We start from the raw sequence: 14,827 nt of genomic DNA, 5'->3' as shown, positions 1-14,827 counted from the left end.
TGTAAAATGAGCTTAAAGCAATGTTTACCTACTTTGTACTTTTCTGTTGTTTAATTACTGCTGACTGTCCTTGACAAAAATATTCTCAATGGGCAAAATTCATCCCTGGGTAAAGAGGCAGCAAGGGTAAGGCTTAAGCACATTTAGCAATCCCTGCAATCATTTCAATGTATACCCAAGAAAGCACAGTCTGCTTCTTGGACATATCATACCTGCATAAATCTGAGTTAGAGTTTTCATTAATGGGCGCTCCCTTTCTTTGTTACTCTGGGAATAAAGTAGACGTTCAACTTTTGGTACATTCTACTTGGGTAGTGAGCAGCAACAGTGAAAAAAATGAATATTTGTATTCAGTTTGGTGAGAAAACTTAATAGTTGAGCATTTTTGGCGGTCTGAAAATATCTTCCGAATCAGGGATTGAAATCTTGGTTCTTGAATATCCACAGCAAAACGTCTGTGAGTGAGGCAGGGAAGGATCTCACCAAGAGCTTTTTGAGTCCCTGCTTGAGTCAGAGCACCCCAGCACTTCCTCAAAGCAGCCCTCGGTTTGAATTGTTTAATATATTCTTCTTTAAGGCAAGCAGCTTGAAATTTATTTGTGGTTCTTCTGAGTCATCATTAGCAGCAACTTCTTAAGGGTAGGAGTGAGAATTTTCTAAGAATACTTTCAGGCTTTAGTTGTCGTACAGTGAGTGCCCAACAGGTTCCCTTTTAGAGACCCCATGTTTTTATTCACTTTGTCTAACACAGGTTTTTTTCTTCTCCAACAATTGGTGTTTATATTTGAAAAGCATTAATTCAAACTAGGAGAGCAGCATACATAAGTGACTTCAAAGCTGTTATACATAGAAAACCTTCCAAGTGACCACAAGCTTTACTTTGCTTTACTGTTCATTTGTACAAATAGCAGGTGCACACTGCCTGTTGCCTGGTCGTCTGCCAGTTCTAATAGGAAAGAAAAAAAAAAAAAAAAGGAAAACTGGACAGCAAAGCTCAGCCACTGTCCGACAATATCATTTTCCGTTTATGGAAGATAAATTTTCTCCACTCAGTCTAGTGTTGGATAATCTCAGCTCATTACATTTTTGGTTTGAGGTAAGGCTGGGAAAATTTCTGCCTCTGGGGGAAGATACTTATATTTCAAACTGTGAATTCTTGGAAAACCCTTGTGAGTGCTGGCACACGTGTAACACTGGCCCCTCTGGGAGCTCAAGTCAGTTCCGCCACCTGTGCCTGTATGAGCTCCATTCCTTACCGCGTTTCTCGGGACAGATTTGAATACACAGAGACACTGGGCAGGTGGATGAAGTCAGAGATTTCTGTGTGGAGCTCCAGTCCCAGAGCACGGGGCTTCTCGCCATCACACTTTTGCTGGAGAAAACTAATGTTTAATATGACATCCAGAAATCATCTTTTCTGTTCTTGCTGAAGTACTGCACATACTAGCAGAAGTGTGCATTTTAAGGAAAGAAACTTTCAAAAGAGATCTCTATTTCCTTCAGGGGCAAGCAGTCCTTACATAGCTGAGCTGTCATGAAAGAAAAATCAGTACAGTATTTGACCCACAGCCTTACCTCACACAACTGAATATTGAGATGAATTTTACTGAGCAGAACTACTTATATAGCGTCATCATTAAGTTTTCATATTTCATAACATACCAAGTGTCAGCTTTGTGGGTTTTGTAAGGAGACAAATAACCCACATGTAAAAACACTACAGTTCTTGCAGGTTGCTTCTTGTCGGAGTGCTCCCAATTGTATTAATTTCCACAAACAGAAGGCTCACCTGATGCTTTGACTATTATGACTCCAGGTTTGCAGGATAAACTGTCAGCTGCTAAGGAAGGATTCCACAGACATTATCCACATGGAGACTTAGAGCTTGTAATTCCAAATAAATGTTGAGGCGTAGCAGCTATTATTCTTTATACTACTAAAACTTAGTAATAGAGTTGCCTTTAAGAGACTTGAAAAACCCAGTCTTAACGAATAACACTTGGGAAAAAAAGAATGAGGTAGGCAACAAGGTCTATTTATTTATTTTTACATATAAATCAGGAGGTCTCTGAAACTCACAGTCACTGAAGAAATAGCTTGTTTGAGAAAATTGAAACATGTCTCCTCAGTAAGCTCCCGCTCCATAGGAAAGCTTTGTGCTCTCTGAAGGGGCTAGAATTTCTTGCCAAGAAGGTATTTGGACATTAATTTTTTAAATTAATGCTCCAGGATATTCACACAAAGACACAGATATCGACTACTGTGTAGAATATATTTTTAATTGGAAGAGGCCATGCCAGCTGAGCTATAAAACAAGTACAAGCTGTTAGATATAATAATAGAGGAAAAAGACTAGGGGAAAGTGAGTCATGGAAAAAAAAAAAGAGAGAGAAAATTATTTAGTTAAAAAATACTTCCCAGGACTCCTGAGCTAAGATAATGGTAGAAAAACATGAAACTTATCATGACCATCACGAATGCTGTTCAGGGATGCAGGGATCTTGATACCATGGAAATGGCACTTGTATGCAGGATTATCTTACATGATTCACATATAAATGAAGATGGTTCAGATTCTGGAGCAGTAACAATACACATCAAAATCTGCAAGTGTTGTTTTCAGTGCATGTACATGCACTGCATAGGGTATTGTGGTATAGACATGCAAGAAATTAAAAAGGAATTTAATTTTCCTCTTTCAATCAGAAATGAGCAACATAAAGCTGTAGCTCCTGATAGACGGATGCTACTGACTTCAGTGTCAAGCAAATATCACTGCTCTGATGCTGACTTGATGTAAATATAGCCAATATGTTTTCTGCAAAATTAAATCCCTTTATTTGCTTCTGTAAATAATTTTCTGTAAAATAAGTATCAGGGGTACTAATTTTGCTGCTTTTTTTTTTATTATTATTATTATTATTCCTTTTTCCTCTGGGAAACATGGCTGCATGTTCCGAACTGGAAGCATAGTCCTGACAAGACTGTTGAGAAGCCAAAAAGATGCACTTTGTTAGTGCAGACATGCAAGAGCTTATGGATGGCAGCAACACGGGCGGTACAAAGCTGAGGGGACCCACTGGGTACTTTTCTGCTGCTTCAATGCAGAGCTCTAGTTCAGGCATCCTCTACCTGACGCGAGACAGTTTCTATGTATGATAGGTAGGTGCCTGGAAGATTATATTAAGCATATAAAATACATAGTCTGTTGAGCCTCTTCCTCACAGATCTTTTTAGACATCCTCTAAAATGAGGGGTGGATTTAAGGCAGAGAAGTTAAGCTACGAAGCCCATTGGCAGTCACAGCTGGTGCCAGGTTTGCTTCACATGAAGCTGGAAGAGAAGTTGCTCCTTTGCTCTTCATCTTTGCTTAACACCTGATGCCTCCTGTTGAAGACATTTCCCTGAGCTATTGCTCGCTGGCCAGGAATGAGATGCTGCCTGCTCAGCACACCTTTTGACCAGAGCATGCCTTTAAGAGGAGGACTGTAAGGATTTGAGTCCTCAAAATAGAGGTGACAACAATCATTGTAAAAGAGCAGTTACGATCCCTGCCCACTTCTTTGAAACAGAAGATGTGTGTACCTGCCCTTGGGAGCAGATTTGGCTTCCAAGCAGGAGCACCCGTGGAGGGCAGGGGTTCAGCTGCATCCCCTTTCCTCAGTGGACTTATTGAGGTTGTTGTGAAATGAAGCCCTTGCCTTTGGTGATGGGCACATTAGCCTCAGGAACGCTTTTCTGCCTTTTCACATGGGGGTGTGCTGCCAGTCATGGCACATTAGAAGCTATAAGCTCCCAGGAACTGCAGCCTGCGATGCCCTTTAAAGTACTGAGGCCAAGAAAAGAAAAAAAATCTTGGGCTTCTTTTAACTCTGCTTTCCAGACAGAGTCCAAGTGTCTCTGTATTCCTGGTGACCAACACTAAGAATGTAGGTATAGCAGCAGCTAGCTGGTGGGTGCCCGGGCTCTTTACTGGACCTTTCTCTACATACCTAGATGTTCAGCAGTGGTCACACCTAGAACAGCAAATGAAATGCTGGATATAAAGAAATTGTAAATGCCAGGCGAGAGAGGGTTGTGATAATGCAATTTTAAGATGTAAGTGCATCTAAGCCTTTCAGATGGTTGGCCCTAACTCCTTCTAGCACTGAAGTCAGGAAGAGTGTTCAGTGTTTCCATCAAAACCCAAACACTGTGTGACCTGGGCAGTCAGACCTAAAGTAAGTCAGGTAATACACTTTTTTTCAAACACTATTTGCAAAACGGCTAGAGAAAATGCCAAATTTTATCAATGACCTTTTAGAACTATTTCCTGCTTTCAGTGTTAAAGACATCCATTTTGTCTTCGCATTTAAAGGCCTCCTTTTCTTCTCATACATTTGAGCTCCAGATAATTATTCTAATTAAAAATACGTAAAAACCAACAAATGCAACAGAAGCATTTTCTCTTTTGAAAACCATGCGTAATTACCTCCAGTATCTATTACTTAGATGCTTCATGATGCATTTTTATTTTGCTTCTCTGATATTTTTCTCTTCCTGCTAATGCAAATCTCACATATTGATTGAATTCTATAGTATTTTACCTGAATACATGACATTAGCCATGAAAGGCACTACTTTATTGTGCTACTTCAGGAGAAAAAAAAACCCAACACCCAGCTAGATACTTTCTTCATTACATACTAAGGCAGCAGAAGGAAAAATAAGAATTTTTGCTAAATATTGTCCTCTGTGGGTAACAGCTCCCCATTTCATCAAAAACCTTGTGAAGTATTATTTAGAAAACTATGCCAAAAATAATTAAAAATTAGATCACCATACAGAAACTTATTCATTGAAAGTAATAGTTAAAACTCAGTCAGCAGACTGAGTATCAAAGGAAAAGATTAAAAAGAGAAATTATAAAATGTCAAAAGTATCTCATTTCTAAATATACGGGTATATCAAGGTACAACAGCACGTACATCGGAAAAAACGAGGGAGAGGCTCAGAACCGGTCTGTGATCGTACAGGTCAAATACCACTTACAAATTACATATTATAAACAGAATATCTCTTGAAAATCAAGGTATATTGCTGTACAGACTATACATGGTCTATGTGCTACTTATTAGTAGAGAAACTTTCAAACCAATTAACTTAAACATTGTTTCCTGGACTTCTCTTTCCCTCACCTCGTTATAAGATTTGTGTTGTCCTTATGGCATGACTTCATCACAGGCCTTCCTAAACTCACTAATGAATGAAGATATCCATCCAAATAATTCCTGAGAGTCTAGGTCTTGCGGCTCCCCAAATTTTACCTGTAATTTTGAAAGAGAAAAATATTTAATGTTAGTATATCCAAGTACTCTAAACCATGTCTAGGATCTTAATGAAATTAAAAAAGCAGGAGAAACGTTAAATACCTTTAATAATAATAATAATAAACAACTTAGAGCTGGCTAAAATCTCCAGTAAGCTGAGATCCAAAACGTCCCAAGCAAAAGTGGCCCCAAGGAGTTGTCATTGAGCTACCTCAGTAACCTGGGTTTCTGTATAACCCAGTCTTTCTGGCTGGACTATAGATCTCCAGCTGAAGAGGACAGATATCAGTAAATCATGAAGCTTCCTGGCTCTGCAGTTTGTTAGATGAACCCATTCATAAAAGAAATTGCGTACACTAGGGAAACAGTTTATATTCCATGGTGTGCATGGTAGCAGCGTGTTCAAGCCAAAAAGTTTTCCTTTTTTGACATTTTGCTTTGCAAACAAATATATTCATAGGGGAGCAGACATTTTTAGAAGAAAAAGTAATTTATCAGAGAGCCACCTTTCCCTATTTTCTTCTTTCCTTCACCTGGAAAGGGTGAACAGATGGAAAGTTTTTGAAAAAGACGTGAACAGTATTGGCATCATGTCTGCTCTGCTGTAAAAGAGGAAGTGAAAGTCAGTCATACTACAAAGTCCAGTACTAGGAGAGGGATTCCTGCATTAGCTAAAATCAGTTCCACGTAGGTTCTCCAGTTCTAGGATAAGAAAGGATTTTTGATATTAAATCTGTTGCTAAGGTTTAATTCAAGAGGTTTGTCATCGTTTTCAAAGATTCCTCCTTAATGGGATCAATGAGTTAAAGAACATAACTCTGCCTGCAACAGCTTTCTAATTGAGCAGAACAAATCTAGAGAATATGCTCCAAAGGCTTCATCAAAAAGTTCAAAAGGCATCTTGTCTTGCTACAAGTTCTTATCTCGGCTATAATTGAGAGCTACTCTGTAATTGGGGGATACAGCTCTCCCAAGGCTGAACAGCAACGTAGTTGTATTTCAGTATTTCAGACTGCAACTGAAATATACGGAAAGGTTTGGACAGGCATCTGTCATTATCTAAGCGTGTTCACCTTGACATCATCTAACATGTTCTTAGGAGCAAACCCCCTGCCTGGAAATCAGAAACACAGTAAAAGAAACCACTCTCATAATCCAGTCACAAAAACTTTAACGTTAGCCAATGACACCTGATTAATAGTTTTGCCTGTTGTGTTCCTAATTGCACCTCCTGGGTGCTCCAAGCTCTTGATCTTTGGCATGCCTCGCCACTCACCCATGGTGTACCATCGGTTAAACAGTAATGAGAGAGGCATTTCCTGGAGCTAATGACCATCTGTGAGAAGTTGATAGCCCACAGCTATACCACAGGCAGTTATCCCCAATTTATTGTTCATTCCATAGAAGTGTCACATGCCAAGGTCATTATTGATTTTATAAGCAGAATATAAAATCATAAAGGTAGGCCTGTGGATTTTTGTTTTATGTGCAACATGATTTCCATGACTACCTACAACACATTTCCAGATCAGATATTCCCCCAGGTAAAATGGACTATTCCTTCCTAGTGCTGTTGAGATGATAGCCTGGTCTTTGATCACCCATCCTATTTTATATTTGCTTTACATTTTTCCTCCTTTATAAATATGCAAAAAAGATCTGCCTAGCAATAACATTATTCAGAACGAAAAAAAAAAAAAAACATTCTAAGTGAGAGAAATATATCAAATGCCGAACTTTAGAGAATAACCGGGAAGGGAGGGCAAAAAGCAACTGAGTTAAAACTTGAGGAAACTTCCAGCTACATGGAAAATGAAATCCTCTTCAGATGCAAATAAGAGTTTCAGATGAGGGTTTCCAATACAAGGAAGGAAGCCAAAGAGCCTCACACGTATCTCTGCAGCACGGCATCACACGTGTAACGCCTCCTGGCTGAATGGACACAGCTGGAGAGAAAGAGTGTCCGTGCAGAAGGATTACGACAGAGTATGCACGCGCAGGAGGGTGCATCCAGCACTCACAGGGCACGGCACAGCTCTCGGCCATATGACACTGACTCCTTCTGAAGGTGACTTTTAAGTCAAATTCTTACATACCCCATGCAAGAAGTGTCCCCCAAAGGTTTTACAGCAAAAGTCTCCCCACTTTTGGAATTTGGTGAATACTTTTCAACCATTTCCACTCATGTTACTCAATTGCTAATTCTCTCATTTACACTGTTTTTCCACTTTTTTTTTCTTCTTGCTTTATCCTGGTCCTTCAACCTTTTTTGTAGGCTTGGGACTGAGTTCTTTGTCTAATTCTTTTGCTACCATACAAATTCGGCTTGTTACCCTACACCAAATCATTTTTCCCATTTGTGAAAGGCTGCAAGAGACACAAAGAAACCCTTGCACATTCTTACAATGTTAATTTTAGTAAAACATTATTAATTAAGTTTCCTTGGTAAAATGTCTCACTAATCTTCAATGTCTGTTCAGATAGGTCCCCAAAGGTCTCCCTGGCTGTATCTTCTGTGTAACATTTGCCTATCATAAAACTTCTCGACTTCTAATCCCTCCCCCTTGTAAAAAAGGGGTAAAAAAAAAAAAAAAAAAAAAAAAAAAAAAACAAAAACCACCACCACCACTTAAAGCTGTGTGGTAATCCCAGGGCCAGCAAGTTATTCCAGTTTCAGAGATTAGCACTGCATTTCAGCAGATCTGTCCCTTTCCTTAAAACCTCCTAATGTGACTGTTCTGCCAACACCGTTACCATAGCAGAGACCTACTGAATTTCCATCACACTCCAAGAACATTGTCCTGAACAAGGAATCTACATGCTATGTTGTTAAAAATTGCAGCGTGGAGCTTCTATCATTCCTTCTGGTGTGACCTTCTGACACAAAAAACGTTTTCTAGTGTATTGGACCTAGACGGATTGCTTCTGTTCAGAAGAAAAAATGATGGAGAAAATTAGGTGCTTCTCCAGTGCAAGTGTGGGTGAGTATAATAGGAACAAACAAGAACAGACAATCTTTATCAGAAATCTTCTGCCCGTGGAGCTTCCTTTCTGCTCTGCTCATTTTTAGATCTGTGCTACTACTAACATCTTTATCCCTGTCTCTTTCACATTCGAATAACAGTAGCTAAATCAATGCCATGGACTATAAGTTTGTCACTAGAGAAAACCTTCAGCCCCAGTAACAAAAGATTTGCAGCTGCCTACCAGCCAAAAACACAATTACTGGTAGGCACCAGAAAAGCGTGCTGTTTTCCCTAGCGTGTTTTCTGTAACATGTTGAAAACATTCAACAGTTAAACTTGTTGAATTTATAACGTTGGTGAAAATCTACTTTTCTTTTTGACGCTTGGACTGTAGACCCTCTAAAATGTGGGCTGTAAGTCCTCAAGAAAAATAAAAGCCAGATTTTCATTCAAAATACTCCACTAATGTTAGGTGTGATTTTTTTTTTTTTTGCTTTCTGCGTAAGTATTAAGCATGTGGAAGTATGGGAATTTCTAGCACTTCTTTCTTCCCCCCCCTTTTTTTTTTAGAGAAATGTAGATTTCTTTTCATTGCACTTTAATATGATACGTACCAGTATGTTGGTATAAAGCTTCTTCATTTCATCACATCTTTTTGACAGCTGGGATAGATCCCCTTCATATTTCTGAATTAAATCCTGTAATAAAATAAAACTTCTTAATTTGGTATAGGAGCATAACATTAAAGCAGAAATTAAACAGCAGTGAAAACAAGATGATTCAAGTCAAAATTTTCATGTCACAAAAATTTCACATTTCACAAAAGATAAGCATACATTTCCTTGCAAGTATTAAGACATCAAAGATTAAAAAAAAAAAAAAAAAAATCAGTGTTACAGAATTTTTTACTGTATCATCCAATGGCACTACCTAAATCTATTAAAATTGACAGGACTAGGTAAGCATCGTTTGGCATAGTCTAGCTTTTTTGCGCATGAAGTAAACACTCCCAGTTGTTAGTTCTTGAGGAGTCATAAACAAGGCCTTAGAAACAAAACTTCTTAATCTCAGTTTCTTTGTAACATACACATTTATATATACCTTATACATATACAAGACAACTTAATATGTATTGAAGAAGCATAGCCTTGAGCTGTTCCAAGGGAGAAGGAAATGGCACTGGAACAGCCTGCCCAGGGAGGTGCTTGAGTCACCATCCCTAGAGGTATTTAAGAAATGTCTAGATGTGGCGCTTCAGGGCATGGTCTAGTGGCAGAGATTGTAGGTTGTTTGGTTGGACTCGATGATCTTAAGGGTCCTTTCCAACCATGAAGATTCTGTGATTCTGTATGGGTTTAGCCAACACTACCCAGTGAAGCACAGCACGAAGATATCCAGGACAGCAGAGATGAACACGTCCACACCGCGGCAGTGGGGAACACCCTCGCTGGAAGTAGCCCCATTCATAACTGGCACAACAGTGCTCTTTGCCCCTGAGCTAATAAGCCTTGTGTTTGGCTCTGGTGACTCCTGGCCAGAACTGGGCTCTCTCCAGCCTGCTCAGCTCCATTGTGACTTCCAGCCTACCTCGTTCTGCCCCTAGCATGGGCAGAACCATCCAACCTATACTCACAACATAGGCATGCCCTTGGATGATGTTTCTCTATGCTATTTTCCCTTCTGTCTAAGGGCAGAGAAAGTTATCGCAAATTCATATGTGCTTTAGAATTGCTATTATTGCAAAGTACTTATCATGAGCAACAGTGGGGCTACCTGTTCCTCATCCACTCCAGCCCATTTGCCTGTGAAGCAAAAGCAGGAGATGCAGAAACTCTGAAAAGCCCATCCCATGCTGCAGCGAACACTATGAGACACTATCAGAGGGGAATAAAAGGCCGCTTTCCCTCAAATGCGCCTGACCCCCTTGCCAGGGCAGGACTCAGCAAAAATTAAGCACGTTGCTCATCTTTTACCTCCAGCCCACAATAGGGTCATGATAATGTTACCTTTAGTTCCCTGCAGAACTGTGACTCCTGGGGCGTTGCTTTGATTGTCTTGGGTTTAATAAGCCGCCTGCACTGAATAACATTTTCCAATTCTTTTTTTAAAACTAACAAAAGAGAAAGAAAATGAGAAATTTCACTAGCATGCAGTTGTGTCCAAAGGACTGCAAATGTTTAATTTAGGACACACGGAAAATTTAGGAGAATATGGGTCTATAATATGTTCATCTAGCAATATTAACTTTCTGTTTTGAAATAGAGATCCCAGAAGAGGCATGGATCTTATGGGAAAACGTAGTATGTGATCACTTCACAAGCAACTGCAGAATAATGAAGAGGTCGATAGTATGGTTATGCAGCAGCCGTAAATTTGACCTTTCCTAGCTTTGAGCATTGGGATTAGCAATGAAAATAACATTCTTCAAACCCACATTTTTGTGTAGAAAGTTCAGGGTTCCTTTAGAGATAAAAGAGCAAAAATTCAACTCTATGTAACAGTAAAAAATCTTGTCAGTTGGCACCGAGCACTACATCAGACTGCTACCGTGGGACCTCTCGTGGTGTGAAATGGGGGGAGAAGCGAATACAGACTTGGCTCCAGGGGCTCAGTCCTGAACTGAGCCAGGCTGCAGTCCAGCATCTTCCTCCCCTTGTGCTCATGCGATACTTGCAGTAGATGAGCCCCAGGATGCGCACTGAACTACACGCTGAGAAAGGCTGGTTCAGTGGCATTTCGTGCATCTCTTTCCCTCTCTGCTCTGGAGAATGGGATTCAGAAAATAAAAGTGATCTACACTGGGCCCATCAGGAATCCATGGAGGGAAGAGGCCAGTCAATCTCCCCCAGTTCCCATAATTCATCTCCTTCAATAGCTCCCAACGGTTTCTGGTACTATGTCTATTTTACTATTTTACCCATGGCTTTCCAAAACAGTCTTTAAAATATTTAGTGATTTTGAATTGCTACCAACATATTCCCCACAAGTCACTGCAGGTAAATAGTGCTGGTTTTAGTTACGTATGTCTCCTAAGAGGTTGATTGGAATTTCTTGGAACAGAATAAAAACACACTTTGGTAGCCTCAAGCTACATGCCTGGCTGATTCCCAAAGGCCAGCAGAATAGGAGCAAGGGTTTTTCAAACCAAAAACTGAGAGCAACTAGCATTGAGGTACGTTATCAAAAGCTGAAATAGGATATATTGGTCTGTAGTTACAGTCAACATCCATGCCACATTTTCAAAAGACAGATTTTTTATTTTTTTTTATAAACTTCCAACACAATACAAGTAATTTTCATCCACTCATACACCTTCTCTATCAGCTCTCAAAGGGTTCCATCTAAAATCCATTGACTTCACTGGTCACCTTGTGATACTGTTCAATGGTAATTTGTAAACGTCTCTCAAAGCCTATCTTACATTTGAACAACCTTATTCTGTTCCCTCCTGTTGACTTCACTCCTTTCTTGAGAAGGACACCAGTTTGGTTCAAAGAAATTCTTGAACTTCAGGACTGTACTGTAGGAAGTTTTCTCCTGCTGCATTGCCTGCTCTCGGAGACTCCGCTACAGCCGCAACTTTGACAGACACTTGTATCGCTTAACATTTGTAGTTTATGATAAACTCTATTTACCATGGGCAGTATATTTTTTATTTTTCTAAACCACCTGGACACACTTTAATATTTCTTTTTTAAAAATTCTTCACAGTAACATGGCAGGTTAAGTATCACCATAGCAACACTTTACCTCAATGTTTTGAACCTTTACCTCGCTTTACAAACTACAGAAGTGCAATGAGAAACTGTTCCAAATGACTGCACAGCGTATGAAAATCTTTCTCTGAATTTAGAAACCACATTTACATACCATCAACTTCAGCACTGAGGCCCTTCATGGAAGCTGTAAAGGAAGAGAAGGAAAATAATGCTAAGAATCATATTGTGAGGATGGGAGTTTCCACAATAGTTGAAGGACTTCATTTTTTTTATTTGTTGATTATTTTTTTCTCCTCAGTTCTCTTACCATCAGGAACAGCTTCAAATTCTGTCAACTCCTGAGAAAATTTAGCCAAATCAGGCTCATGTAAGAAGATCTGTTCCACAAGGGCATGAAGCAAGGTGAACGTCCTCTCCTTTCCCCGCAACAGAGGCAACTGCAAATAGCATAGAGCAATAATTGACAGACTGAGCTATTATACTTTAAGAAAAAAAAAAAAAAAGGAAAAAAAAAGAAACAGCAGGGATGTTGATAGCTCCCAGGTAAATTTTACAAGAATAGAAAACACAATGAAATTAAACTTCCCCTTTTCAATCTGCCATTTCACAGACATTCTTGATTAAGATCAGCTTTACACTTTCATATCCATTCACCTTCCTTGTTCTTTTGTGTCTTCTTATTCACAGGGGTCTTTTTTAACTTAAGGTACCCTAATTGATTGCAACTGATTTTGGATGTCCAAACACAGTAATTATTCCTTTCCATTTAAAAGCAGTGTGCTGTGTTTACGAAGATAGTAAAGTTCCTTAATTGAATCTGGGAAGATGCTCTGTGGCAGAAAATGATTTTGTAGGCATTTTTCATTATGATAGATGTGGTATTACAGCCATTATATATATTAAAAAAAAAAGAAAAGAATGCAAGTTTTGTCTCAGAATTGTCACGAGAGTTATAAATCACTCACTCATATATTAAAGCCTCCAGATGGGAATGATACCTCACAAAAACAAAATAAAAATCCTTCTCTCTTCTATTTACAGATCAGGCATAATCTTACGATAGTGTTAAAGGTAGGAGGCAGCTTAGGAAATCCGTATGTATTTCTTACTTTTGAGGATAAGAGTATGATGCTCTGCCGCTGTGAGGTGGAGAAGAAAAATCCTGTGCTCAGTGGCAGCATTTTCTGATGGCAAATTCAGGTGAAGAGGGGAAAGCAGTTTCCTTAAAACTAATGGAAAACTCGGACTAATGTCACGCAAGTGGTAGGTCAGTGAAGAGACAGTTAAAGAACTAAGAGCTAGATGATGCTTCTTCTACAGCAGATCTCTGTCAGGAAAAAGGAAAGATCACAACTGCCGTCTTCGTCCGCTATTCAATCACCCAACAGAGCAATGATGGGGGAGTTAAAACCATCACAGGCAAATTTCATTCCCTTTGAAATTATTCATTTATTTACATTCTACTTTTGAAACTTTACCTTAAAGTGGCATCGTACCACTTGCTGCAAAAGACCTTTGTATTGAAGTAAAACGGAGCGCTAAGAAATTACTCCAGCGCCATAAAAGTGCAGCTACCACTGAAGAAATGCCATAGTTACAGCTTCTGACCACAGAGAAATGAAGAGGATCCATACAACAGTGCTCTGCACAAAACCGCAAAATACAATTTATCTAAACTTGCATCTAACCAGGGGCCTGCAGCTTGGATGCCTCTTCTAGCCAGGGGTTCTTAATATCAGGGCAGTCGGCATTTTGATGTTCTACCTCATTAGAAACACAGTGTGTCCAACACCACAATGCCCCCATCTAGCCAGTGCTGCTGTCTGAAATGGGGAAATGCATCTTGTTATAACACACATTAAAGAACACATTGTTAAACAGGATTTTGTTTCTAGTGTGACCAAGAACAGATGTTAAAATGTTAGCTTCTCATTAAAAATGATTGCCTTTCCCCACATTCAGGGCAAAACTAAGTTAATATTAATGGCTAAAATACCTTATAATACGATGATTTTAATGATGACAAAAATATTTACTCACTTTGGTCAAAGATGACAGTCGAAATCCTTTAGCCTTGTCCTTTCCAGCCTTTTCGTTTAAATGGTTCCCAATGGCTAAAATGTACTCCAAGACAGCAACAAACTTCTGGCTGGATTGCAGCTGCTTACTCGCTTGGATTTTCTGGTTTATTAGCTGAAACACACAAATCTTCCTTCAGTTCAAACTGAAAATGTGAATAAATCAATGGTGCCAATCAAACCTTCCCCTTGCCAAAAGCCTCGTTGTCCCTACCTGAAGCAAGTCACGCTTTAGCTGACGGATACCTTCTGATTCAACGTCCCTGGGGGAACAGGCCAGGGGTTTTCAGGAAGGACCAGTTAAAAGTCTCCCACCGAGATAAAGCTGGTGTTGGCACAGTTACCCTGCGCCCGATTGAGGTCATACCCTTTCTGGCTGCCAAACCAGCCCTGCCAAAACGACTTCAACCTCATCTCTTAAAAATGCTTCTGAAGAAAAAGTACTTTGCTGTTTGAATGCACCAGATTGCACCAAATGTCAGGCATCAGGGGAAGCAGATAGCCTGAAGTGCAGTATAAGGTTCTCCACCCTTCACCTCCCTCCCTTCTGTTTATACCAGCCTGAAGACTGTTATCTTATCAAAATTCTTAACACAGTTTCCCCACAAGGAAGAATAATAATTTCCTGTAATCAAACTCGGTATCAATTTTTGTTCTCCCGGGGAAGCCACCTCCCTTCTAGGGCTATAGACACAAGAGGTGGTTTTGGTTTAAATTAGGAAATATGTATTTTTTTAGCACCACACCTCTCTTCA

General features: G+C 39.6%; 1 protein-coding gene across 6 annotated transcripts in view; it reads right to left on the bottom strand.

The window, feature by feature from the left end:
- The window catches only part of LOC128916682 (delphilin-like), a 57,216-nt gene that overhangs the window by 11,053 nt on the left and 31,336 nt on the right, over nucleotides 1-14,827 (bottom strand). For 2 of the 6 annotated variants that reach the window (XR_008469033.1, XM_054218654.1), the window contains exons 12-17: nucleotides 14,035-14,187; nucleotides 12,302-12,431; nucleotides 12,146-12,178; nucleotides 10,282-10,385; nucleotides 8,890-8,973; nucleotides 5,178-5,306 (exon numbers count right to left, since the gene is read on the bottom strand). Coding sequence is in view for 5 of the 6 variants with exons in the window: in XM_054218654.1 (XP_054074629.1) it covers nucleotides 5,202-5,306; nucleotides 8,890-8,973; nucleotides 10,282-10,385; nucleotides 12,146-12,178; nucleotides 12,302-12,431; nucleotides 14,035-14,187 (609 nt within the window). In the remaining variant the exon portion in view is untranslated. Of the gene's footprint in view, nucleotides 1-2,258; nucleotides 5,307-8,889; nucleotides 8,974-10,281; nucleotides 10,386-12,145; nucleotides 12,179-12,301; nucleotides 12,432-14,034; nucleotides 14,188-14,827 lie in introns of those variants that run through there. The other 4 variants (XM_054218652.1, XM_054218656.1, XM_054218653.1 and 1 more) reach the window with 3 other exon arrangements.

This window comes from Rissa tridactyla, chromosome 12, assembly GCF_028500815.1.
Source record: "Rissa tridactyla isolate bRisTri1 chromosome 12, bRisTri1.patW.cur.20221130, whole genome shotgun sequence".
In the NCBI taxonomy this organism is placed as follows: domain Eukaryota; kingdom Metazoa; phylum Chordata; class Aves; order Charadriiformes; family Laridae; genus Rissa; species Rissa tridactyla.
Note: the sequence above shows the minus strand (reverse complement) of the source record. Positions and strands in the feature narration are given on the sequence as shown.